The 11679-nt window shown below is 47.3% G+C and overlaps 1 protein-coding gene across 8 annotated transcripts in view; it reads left to right on the plus strand.

Annotated features, from left to right (window-relative positions):
* Positions 1-10476, plus strand: part of CIT (citron rho-interacting serine/threonine kinase) — a 68413-nt gene extending 57937 nt beyond the window's left edge. For 6 of the 8 annotated variants that reach the window (XM_039332538.1, XM_039332544.1, XM_039332541.1 and 3 more), the window contains 13 exons: positions 434-538; positions 1081-1250; positions 2648-2728; positions 3440-3575; positions 4017-4156; positions 4374-4466; positions 4720-4828; positions 5657-5785; positions 6463-6543; positions 6689-6767; positions 6881-7060; positions 7346-7649; positions 8671-10476. In XM_039332538.1, the coding sequence (XP_039188472.1) occupies positions 434-538; positions 1081-1250; positions 2648-2728; positions 3440-3575; positions 4017-4156; positions 4374-4466; positions 4720-4828; positions 5657-5785; positions 6463-6543; positions 6689-6767; positions 6881-7060; positions 7346-7649; positions 8671-8694 (1631 nt within the window). In that variant the 3' untranslated portion in view covers positions 8695-10476. The remainder of the gene's footprint in view (positions 1-433; positions 539-1080; positions 1251-2647; positions 2729-3439; positions 3576-4016; positions 4157-4373; positions 4467-4719; positions 4829-5656; positions 5786-6462; positions 6544-6688; positions 6768-6880; positions 7061-7345; positions 7650-8670) is intronic. The other 2 variants (XM_039332539.1, XM_039332542.1) reach the window with 1 other exon arrangement.
* Positions 10477-11679: the final 1203 nt, after the last annotated feature.

Below are 11679 nucleotides of genomic sequence, written 5' to 3' on the forward strand. Positions count from 1 at the left end.
TATACTAATATCAGGGAAATAGTGGAATAGAATCATGAAAGGAAGGATGCCAAATGAAATGCGAATGACAAAAAAAATGGAAACATTTTTAAAACTATTTTAAATAGTTCAATTGAATTTTCCGGTGGCGAGTTGACCGTGGGGGATTGTCCCATTTGATCCGGAATCATGTTGTCATATTTTGTGACCCGCTGACGAGCAAAGTCAATGGGGCAAGCCAGATGCAAATTAACAAACCGTGTTACTAACGCCGCTGCTGTTGCTAATGTCCTTAACTGGCTGGCTCTTTCCTGCAGCGACGCCACACCTGAGCTTTGAGCCAGCGCTTTTCCGAGTGACCTGAAGAATTGAAGTCTGAAGGGGGTGAAGACCCTCTGCTCATTACGCTTCCTTTGCCCTTTCATTTCTCCCCTTTTTTTATTCATTTTCAAAGCTGGACAACGGCCCGTGGAAGAGTTTGAATTGTGCCTTCCAGATGGAGACGTGACCGTCCACGGGGCCGTGGGAGCGACAGAGCTTCTCAATACAGCCAAGACAGGTGAGGCTGGATCCAAATTCCAGGGCTGCCGAAGCTGGCTGGAGGACAGGAAGATCTGTGGCTTTCTCCCAAGGATGGTCTGAAAAGTGGTAGAGAATAAAGAGGAGGATCTTAAATGGAGAGAGAGAAAAACCCGTGACCAAAAGTGGTTTGGGACTCTGGAAAGAGTGCAGAGAAGAGCAAGAAAGAGGATTAGGGGTCTGGAGACTAAAACATGTAAGGAAGGGAATTGGGGATGTTAGTTTAATGAAGAGAAGGACTAGGTGACATGTTAGCAGCCTTCCAATATTTGAGGGGCTGCCCCAAAGAAGAGGCAGTCAGCCTATTCTCCAAAGCACCAGAAGGCAGGACAAGAATTAAGGAGGGGATTGTCTGACAGTTAAAACAATTCATCCGTGGAACGACTGGCCTTCAGAGCTTGTGGGTGCTCCACTTGTTTGGTGTGCTTCTGCTGTACCAGCGGAGAAAGGAGCCAGCAAAAGAGGGCTGGTTCTTCCCTAATGCAGCGTGTCTCTTTTATGTCCTGCTTGGTGACCACCTAGATGTGCCCTATATATTGAAGCTGGAATCCCATCCTCACACCACCTGTTGGCCTGGCCGGACTCTCTATTTGCTCACGCCCACCTTTCCGGATAAGCAGCGTTGGGTGAATGCCCTGGAATCTACGGTGGCTGGAGGAAGAGTTTCCAGAGAAAAGGCAGAGGCTGATGCTGTAAGTAGAGGAAAGGAGAAAAGGAAGGAAGGGAGAGAGGGAGGGACGGAGAGGAAAAAAGAGGGAGAGACAATAAAAAAATAAGAGAAAGAGGGAGGAGGGAGGAAGGGAAAGAAGGGGGAGAAGAGGAAGGGAGGGAAGGAGGAAGGAAAGAAGAGGGAGAGAGAAAGGAAAAAAAAGGAGAGAGAAGAAGAAGCCTTTTCAAGAAATACAGGGGGAAAAGATGACTCTTAGCCAAAGCAGAGATGGTTGCCCACCCCATCTTTCTTTTCCCGCTCCAAGAGGGTGAGGCAAACCTGGATTCTCCCAAGCCAGTCTGTCCCTCTTGGAAGGGGTATTTACAACAGAGGCAGATCCCTTCTTTTGCACAGAAAAAAACATCGTCAGGTCAAACTTTTAATCGGAGAGTGGACTCTCTTTGCAAAAACCTCCGGTCCTTGATTGGCTCGGCCAGGAGCGATTTCTTAAACGAAAACCTTTGGCTCAGATTCACTTCCCCACTGATGACTTTAATCTCCGAAACAAAAAGGGGGGGGGGGGGGGGCGAAAAATGCAATCAGGATTCCTGTTCCCGAATGCCTGATGCAGAAAAAGCTCCGTTAAGGCACGTAAGTGCACTCTAATAAATAAGAGCTCAGGCAGGCTTTAAAGAAATGCGATTAGAGTGACTTTGATTAACTGCGATGGATCTCGTTGGAAAACTGGTGCTTCAGTGAGTTTTGCCCCCATTTTATGACCTTTATCATAAGCCAGTTTTTTTCCAGTGCCGTTGTGTTGTGGAAAAAACCACGATACTTACATCAGAAGACAAGACCACGAAGGGGTTGGAGAAAACAGGCTTTATTTGTGCACAATGGTTCAGAGCATTCACATGACAAATTCTGAACCCTGAGTTACTCTGAGGGTGTCACTTTTATACAGCTTGCCGCCCACACTTAACCTAATAGATGACTTCTTATCTACCTTTAACACACTAAAACAGAGAAGTTTATATCTTGAGGCTACACAAGGAAAAAGGAGAAGTTCACACAAACGGTTGTCTTACCACACCTTTCTGCACGGGTGCTATCTTACAACATCTGTGACTTTTAGTTGACACTGACACTTCTTGTAAAATGGTTTCTACATAGCATGAACACATCTCTATAATTATGACACACAGGTTATATGATTTAGGTTACATTTCACAGCCAAACTTAATATTATCTATTAACTATTATCAGCAACAAGCATTCCTATTAAGATATAGATATATTGAACTATTTCCTGCCCACCTCAGTTGTACCTTCAACCCAACGGAGGACTGTGAATCAAGGGTTATTCACGTTCTAATCAGGACAAGCCTCTGAAGTGATCTGTTCCCTTCTCCCCACTTCCTCTTCTGTCTTCCTGCACAGAAACTCCTCGGGAATTCTCTCCTGAAGCTGGAAGGAGAAGACCGCTTGGATATCAACTGCACTTTACCCTTCAGCGATCAGGTAAGGGCTCTCCGGCTTCACCTCACCTTGAATGGCCGCAGAAGCTTTGGTGGCTCCTGCGCAGAAAAGTCCATTTCGGTTTTGAACGGCTGGGCAAATTTGTTGACGCGTTCGATCGGTCTGCCTCCCATCCGGCCGACGGGCGACTTCCAGCCCAGCCAAGGTAACGAGAAAAATGTTAGAATAATGAATGCCAACATTAAAATGGACTCAGATTGTAAGTGCAGAGAGTTCTTGACTTACAACCACGGAGGAGCCCAAAATTGATGTCATTAAGCGAGACATTGGTTCAACATGTTTTTGCCCCCATCTTGCCCCCTTTGTTAAATGAATCGCGACGCTTGTTAAATTAGTAACATGATGGTTAAATAGATCCAGCTTCCCCTTTGATTTTGCTTGCCAAAAGGTCGCAGAAGGGGGTCACTGCAACCGTCATAAATATGAGTCAGTTGCCAAGGATGTGAACTTTGATCCCGGGATGCTGCAACAGTCATAAGCGTGACAAACGGTCCTTTGTCACTTTTTTTTTTAGTGCCATGGTAACTACAGTCACTAAATGAGCCGTTGTAAGTCAAGGATTACCCGTAGGCCTTTGTCAAAACAGTCCCAATTTCCTTGTCATGTCAAAGCGTTTTGCGTTTACCTTTTGAGCAACCTGGTGGCCTCTTTTCTCTGCCTTTGACACACGGGTGTGTCAATCCTGTTGGGCAGGTGGTCCTGGTGGGTGCTGAGGAAGGCCTCTATGCCCTGAATGTGCTGAAGAATTCCTTAACGCACGTCCCCGGGATCGGTGCTGTCTTTCAAATCCACCTCATCAAGGATCTGGAGAAACTGCTCATGATTGCAGGTGAGGAAGTAGGAAGCGTTGCCTTTCGCTTTAGGCTTGCAAGCTTCTTCGCTAGAAAACGTCTCTCTGCTTGCCTCCCTTGCTGCTTCAAATCAAGGTCAACCGGCGTGAGCGTTTGAATCTTTACACAATACTTTCAGATATATCTGAACCACGAGGGCTAGAAACTTGCTTTTGATCATGCTTGCTCCTGGGACTCATGCCTGTTTGTAATCTCATGATTTGTGTTGATTGCTTTTATTTAGTATCCTACGGCTATCCCTGAGTTTGTTATCTTACGACTTATGATGGTTGTATTTTATGATTATGATGGTGATTCATCACACGTTGCTTGCATGTACACTTGAGAGCTTATGTACCAGGGACAAATTCCTTGTTGTGTGTGCCCACTCACCCTTGGCCAGTAAAGAATTCTATATTTCCGTGGCGTGGTTTCCCCAGGAGACGAAAGGGCGTTGTGCCTTGTGGACGTGAAAAAAGTGAAGCAGTCCCTCGCTCAGTCCCACCTGCCGGCTCAACCCGACGTCTCGCCCAACATTTTTGAGGCCGTGAAAGGCTGCCATCTTTTTGCAGCTGGCAAGGTAAGCAAGACCCTCTTAAGTTCTCAGTCATTCATAGAAGAATACATGGACACGAACGAAGGCAAGCAAGCCCGGCCCTCAAAGACCACCAGTTTATCTTTCATTCCGTATAAGCAAATGACTGCTACTTAGGTCTGTGGCCTCACATTTATTGAATCCAATCCCCGGTATGGCTAGCTTCTTTCCCAACTGGTGCTTCTGTTGGGTTCCTTTGCAGATTGACAACGGGCTGTGCATCTGTGCGGCCATGCCCAGCAAAGTGGTGGTGCTACGTTACAACGAGAGCCTCAGCAAGTTCTGCATCCGGAAGGTAAAGCGTCCTCTGGGTCCACAGAAGCCTAAAAGTGTCTCCGGTGGGATGTCTGGTAGCTCCTCCATCAGATGAATTGAATGGGACCACGTCTGCCCACTGCCCTTCCCTTTAACCTATCTGCAGCGTGAACATCTGCGTTATAATTCCTTAGCTTCAGTTAGGGTTGAAGTGTAAGTCTGGGAGTTGAAGTCCACAAGTCATAAAAGGGCCAAGCCTGAGTCTTTCGTTGTTGTTTTTTTTGTGCTCGCAGGAGATCGAGACTTCGGAGCCGTGCGGCTGTATCCATTTCACCAATTACAGCATCATCGTGGGGACAAATAAGTTTTATGAAATTGAGATGAAGCAGTACACCCTAGAAGGTAGGAATCCCTTCTGGTCCGCCTGTTTATAAGGGGGGACATTAAAGGCGGTTGAGGGAGTAGCGGTGGTAGGGACACCCATCTCTGTGATTCATGCCTGATCAAGTTTGGTCAGGGAAAGGAGAGCAGGTTTTTTTTTTTTTTTTGTGGGGCTAGAGACACAAGGGGCTCACAGAGAAGGGAATGGAGAGTCAGTCCACGATCTGCATTAGAGATCTAGCAGGCAAGGGACTGCCCAGCTCATGTCTCAGATGCTGAAGTCTGCTCAGATAGCAGATTGCTTCTCCCTTGGCCAAAAGATCAGTGTAGGACAGCCACCGCTAGCAAAAACGACTCGAAATCAGAGGCTAATTGAACCATTCTTTATTCACTGCTGTGCTCCTATGGATCAGCGGTCAATATCGGCTTTCCATAGGTGGTTGGCTGGCTGGGGAATTCTGGGAGTTGAAGTCCACCTGTCTTAAAGTGGCCAAGCTTGAGAAACACTGTGGTATTCTCTCTCCCATCGTTCTGCATTATTGGATCTTTGATGGCTAGGATTGTGAGGAGTTGGATTTGAAAAAAAAAAAAAAAACAAATACGTACGGAAACTCACCTTGCCGATCTCTGCCACAGGATGGAATCTTTAAAAAATATATTCCTTTTGGGAGTTTTCCTGGTGGGTGGAAAAGAAAATGTCTGATCCACAGTTCCTTCCACATGCCAAAGGGCTACCTAGGTGCAGATGGTGGGTTAATAAGAGGCCAAGAAGGTAGCCTGGATGAAAAGAACGATGTGGGATGCCAGGCAACGTCCCGCTTTTGCTAAAACTGAAATGTGTCGTTTTAGAATTCCTGGATAAGAATGACCACACCTTGGCGTCCGCTGTGTTTGCATCCTCCACCAATAGTTTCCCAATCAACATCATCCAGGTGAACCCAACAGGGCAAAGGGAAGAGTATCTGCTTTGCTTCCATGGTAGGTTGACGTGAGGGATGATGGACATGAAGGGGGAGCCGGTGTAATGGACTATAGAGAATGGAATGGAGTGGCATGGAAATAGGAATGGAATGGAATGTATGGGAAAGAATGGAATGAAATGGGAATAGAATGGAGTGGCGTGGAATGGGATGGATGGGATGGAGTGGAATAGAAATAGGAATAGAATAGAACAGAACAGAACAGAATATAGAATGGAGTGGAATATTTGGAATGGAATGCAGTGGAATGGAATAGAATAAATGGAATGGAGTGGAATGGGATGGGATGGAATATATCGGATGGAATAGAATATATGGAATGAGGTGGAGTGGAATGGAATACCTTTATTGGTCAAGTGTAATTGGAATTTGTCTCTGCAACCATGTTCCCCCCCCCCAGTCCTTCTTTTCATTAAACTAGTCACATCCAGTTCCTGCGATTGTTCTCCATATGATTTAGCCTCCAGTCCCCTAATCATCTTTGTTGCTCTTCTCTGCACTCTTTCTAGAAAAAAGAAAAAGAAAGAAATTTCCCATACTGGCAATTACTAATCGCTGGTTTGTTAAGGACAATTGAATTTCTGGACTCTTGGCAGACTGTTAAACAGTATTTCTTTCTTTATCCCACTTCAGTGATTTTTTTATTTTATTTATTTATTTGCCATTCCCTTGCAGAATTTGGCATTTTTGTAGACTCCTACGGAAGGCGCAGCCGCTCGGATGACCTGAAATGGAGTCGCCTGCCTTTGGCATTCGGTGAGTATTGGATTTATTTCTCATCTCCTCACTCTGCATGCATAGTGGTATTTTTTTTTGAACGAAAACAGAGTTGGATAGCAAACGTTCTGTCCCCGGTGACTTTCTCTAACCTGGCCTCTCTCTCTCCTGGGCTCTGCCACAGCCTATCGGGAACCGTACCTGTTTGTGACCCACTTCAATTCCCTGGAGGTGATCGAAATCCAAGCACGCGCTTCCCTTGGGTAAGTCAGCCGTGGCCTTTGGTGACGGCAAGGGCCAGGGTGCTCCTAAAAAGCTTTCGGACCAGACCTGGCCCCCCTCTAAAGAGTGTCTTTCTCTCCTCCCTGGCCCCCAGCATCCCGGCCCGGGCCCATCTGGACATCCCGAGCCCTCGTTACCTGGGCCCGGCTATCTCCTCCGGAGCCATTTACCTGGCCTCTTCCTATCAGGATAAATTGAGGGTGATTTGCTGCAAAGGGAATTTGGTGAAAGAATCCAACAACGAGCACCACCGAGGATCCTCAACCACCCGCAGGTAGGAAGCGACATTCCAGCTTGGAGGGAGAATCCAGGAGGCCTTCTAGCTAAGGGCACGGGGGGGGATGGGCAGGTTGTCTGGGGATGGGAGGGTTGATTGGCAGGGGTCGGTGAAGTACCCATCTTTGAGTATGCTTTGTCTTCCTTGGTTCTCAAGGGAACTTGAGAACTTGAGCAAAGGAAAGAGTTAGGTTGCTCACATGCTGCAAATCACAATATAACTGGGTTTTTGTTTTTTTGTTTTTGGTCCCTGGCTGTCCAATCCTTTGTTTTTGACGGACAGCAGTCCAAACAAGAGAGGACCGCCCACGTATAACGAGCACATAACCAAGCGGGTCGCCTCGAGCCCAGGGCCTCCCGAAGGTCCCGCCCACCCTCGCGAGCCAAGCACACCGCATCGCTATCGGGAAGGAAGGACCGAGCTCCGGAGGGACAAGTCTCCGGGGCGTCCCCTGGAGAGGGAGAAATCTCCAGGACGGGTCCTCAGCACCCGCCGAGAGAGGTCCCCCGGGAGACTGTTTGAGGAGAGCAGCAGGGGACGGATACAAGTGGGGGGCGCCCGGACTCCCCTCGCCCAGGTCAACAAGGTAAGTAAGGCAGGAGGGGGACGCCCCAAATCTCCCACCCCACCTGTGAGGGGAAAATGGTTCTTCTACATCCCCGGCCATTGGGGAAAATGAAAGCCAGTTTGGTGTAGTGGTTAAGATACCAGTCTAGAAACCAGGAGTCCGTGAGTTCTAGTTCTGCCTTAGGCACGAAAGCCACCTGGGGGGCTTTGGGCCAATCACCAGGAGACGGTGAGTTCTAGTTCTGCCTTAGGCATAAAAGCCAGCTGGGTGACTTTGGACCAGTCCCCCATTCTCAGCCCAGCCCACTTCACAGAGCTATTGTGGGCAAAACAGGATTAGCTACGTTTGCCACCTGCTTTATAAAAAATGATAAAGGCAAGTAAAAAAAAAATCTAAAAAAAAAAATCACCTGAAAATGGCATTAACTCTCTACAAGCAGTGTTTCTCAACCTTAGCAGCAATAAGATATTTGGACTTCAGTTCCCAGAATTCTGAGAGCTGGCAAGCTGGAGAATTCTGGGAGTTGAAGTTCAGAACTAAGAAATTTCCTGACAGTGAGAACCGATTCGCCAGTGGAACAGCTTGCCACCAGAAGTGGTGGGGTGCTCCATCGTTGAAGGTTTTCGAGAAAAATTGGACAGCCACTTGTTTGAAATGGTTTAGGGCAGGGGTAGGCAACCTTGGCTCTTTTATGACTCATGGACTTCAACTCCCAGAATTCCTGAGCCAGAGTTGAAGTCCACGAGTCATAAAAGAGCCAAGGTTGCCTACCCCTGGTTTAGGGTCTCCTGCTTCAGCAGGGGGTTGGTCTAGAAGACCTCCAAGGTCCCTTCCAGCTCTGTTATTCTGACATTCAACATCTTCAAATAGCCAAGGTTGAGAAACGCCGCTTTAAAAGGTGACCTTGTCCTACTAGAAGGTGGAGTGAATTTAAGCCATCTCATCCCCTAAAAAGGAGAGATTGTAATTCTAGACATTTGCACACAGGGTCCCCCTCCTGAACTTAAAAGTGCCTCTTTTTTTGCTTTCTCCTCAACAGGTCTGGGACCAATCTTCAGTATAAGCGCCACAAGCCTCCCCCCTCCCTCCCTGAACTCCAGGAAGAACACAAAAATATCCAAAATTAGGTGCACCTCCCATTTCCCCAAGTAACCCCTTACTGAGCCCAAACTCATTCCGGCAATGACATTTAATCCAGAAGGACTAAAAGTCCGTTGCGAGGATCGGCTTGCGTCCCAGTGGATTTTCCCTTCCGCCTTCCTGTCCTGCCCTGGGGTCCCCTTTCTCTTTTTTCCCCCCCATCCCTTTTGGGGAGGGGGGAACGGGGGGGGGGCACTTTGTACGACTGCTCCTTTCAAAGCAGTCCTTCGATTTTTCTATTTCGCTTTTACTTGCCCCGTTGATCGTCCGACGGGGATGGGACGGTCCGGTGTCTCTGTCTACACCCAGTGTCATTCTCTCCTGCTGCAGAGCTGTAGCGAAAATGTCAGGCGACTGAGTTCATCGGTTGCTTCCCGGAACTTTTTTGGGGGGAAATTTTACCATTCCAAGTCCAAAATTTAAACAACAACAACAACAACAAAAAAAAAAACAACGCAGCTGTCGGCACAGCTCTGTGATCTGCCGGGTTGCTGGGAAGGAAGGTCATTTTAATAATTCCCCCCCCCCAACATGCCTCGACCATCTACGAAACATTGTCCAGCGGTCTCGCCCTCTGCGTCAAAAGTCTCCCGGGGGTGGGGGTCTCAAGTGCCCCGTTCACACACACACCCCACATCCAGGCCTCCGCCCTCCCTCCACCCCCCCAGGCTTCCTGCATGGCGATTCCCTGCATGCTTCCTGCGCCATCATCTTGACTGCAGCCTCTTTTTCAGTTGCTTTGCTCGATATTGTATCTCCGTAATTTTTCCCGTGTTCAAATAACCGAAGCCTTTTTGAGACGATGCTGCAGCCCGAGAACCATCCTTGTGGAACTGGGGAAACGAAAGGCGCTGGAGGAGGAGGAGGAGGAGATGGGACGGCTCTTGAGGCCCCCACTGCAACTGAACCAGGCAGGGCAGATTCCCCAGCCGGCACAGGCACACCGAGCAAGAGGCCAGCAGAGGAAACGCCGCCTTGCCCCCTGGGATCTTGAAGCCCCCCAGCGCCTCCCCCAAAGAAGGGAGAGCAGGAAAGCTGAACCTGTGGCCCAAAGGAGCAAGGAAAGTCACAGAAGGGGGGGACCTGCGTGCCATCCAGAGGAAAAGGCCCCCTTTGCTTTGGGAAGGAATGTGGGCAATGTGGCTATCCTGCCAGCAACAGCCCCATCTTGCTTCTCATTCTTGACTCCCACCGAGCTCAAACAACACCCCATTTGGGCCGCAATTTGCTTTTGCTCTCTTTTTTTTTTTTGCTCCCAGCTGGCCAGAGCAAATCCACTGTGCCTCTGCTGGCTCCTTTGCCCCCCCCCCCCAGCGCCGCCCTACGGAGAAGCCCCCATCTCTGCCGCTTCATCGATGCCCTTTGGATTGGGTGGGGGCTGTTGTGGATAACAGGGTCAGGCTGATTGCATTCTCCGGTGGTTTTGTCAGGAAACGTGCACGGATTTCCATCTCCGGAAGTCCCGAAAGTTCTTTAAGGTCTTTGCATCTCATGGGGAAAAAAAACTCCTTACTAATTAATAATGATAATGATACTACTAATAATAATGATTATCCCTCATTACCTGAAAACTCGGCTTCTCGAGCCCTTGAAAGTGTATATCTCTTGTGTCTTGTTTGTGAAATGCTTCCTGCTATAGAATAGCTCAAAACACTGTACATATTTACAAGAAACTTTATATTCGTAAAAAAGAAAAAAAAAGCAATCAAATCAGTTTCTACTTTTTTATTGTAAAGCGTGCAGGGTGTTTTCTCTCTCTTTCTCTCTTCTAAACCTCCAGCCCTTTCGTTTGAAGGGGCCTCAAAGTTCTCCCCCCCCCCAAATCTGGCAGGTTCCCACCATCAAATTGCACACCCTTCTTTCTCTTTGCACGCCACAGCTCGGTAGCGTAAACGAAGGCTTTAGGCACGACAACCACACTGAAGTTGCCTTTACCGCGTTTTTGTAATCACAGACCCCAGGAGAGGGAACAGCTCAACCCCTCACTTGAAAAGTATGGAACTTGCTGTCGAGATGATAGCCAAATAAAAGATACCTCACTGTACTGCCTGGCACGGTGCAATGGGTTTTTTCCTTCCGGCTGGGATGTTTTTCAACCTTGTCCTAATCTTCCGACGTCACCACTGCCTTTTAAAAATGACATCTGTTTAATTGTAATTAATCCCATAGAATCATCAAATCAAGGTTGACTCAGCCTTCCATCCTTCCGGGGTAGGTAAGATGAGGACCCAGATTGTTGGGGGCAATGGAAATATATATATATATATATATAATATATATATATATATATCTAATCAATATATATATATATAGATATATATCTATATCTATATCTATATATATATATATATATATTATATATATATATATATATATTATATATATATATATATACATTGCTTACTGGTGTACACCGCTTAGAGAGTGCTTGCACTTAAAGCGGTATATAAGTCTCATAAATAAATAAATAGGCTTGGAAGGGGCCTTGGAAGTTTTCTAGTCCAACCCCTTATCCAAAGCAGGAACCCTGGACAAATATGTCAATGACCAAAGATATTTTGGTCCAGTTGCCCTGATTTTAACTTTAAAAAACAAAACTGGGCAAATGGCTGTCCAATCTCTTCTGGAAAACCACCAGCTGTTCCACTGACTTGTTCTGTCAGGAAATTCCTATTTCTAGGCTGATCTCACTCTGACCAAGCTTCCACCCGTTCCTTCTTGCAATTTTCACTTCCTGACGGCTGAATTGGGAAGGTGGTGGCAAATTATAAAATTTTAACGCAACTATCATTTTTCTCAAAAGTTGCTCAAGAAGGGTTCAGCCACGGGCTTCCTTGGAGGTTGTCCTACCTTCTGCTTTATAGCAGAATCGGCCACCCCAACAGCATCCTGCAACCGGTTGGCCAAT

The sequence above is a fragment of the Crotalus tigris genome, unplaced genomic scaffold (assembly GCF_016545835.1).
Source record: "Crotalus tigris isolate CLP2741 ecotype Arizona unplaced genomic scaffold, ASM1654583v1 scf7180000024461.5605484, whole genome shotgun sequence".
Classification (NCBI taxonomy): Eukaryota; Metazoa; Chordata; class Lepidosauria; order Squamata; family Viperidae; genus Crotalus; species Crotalus tigris.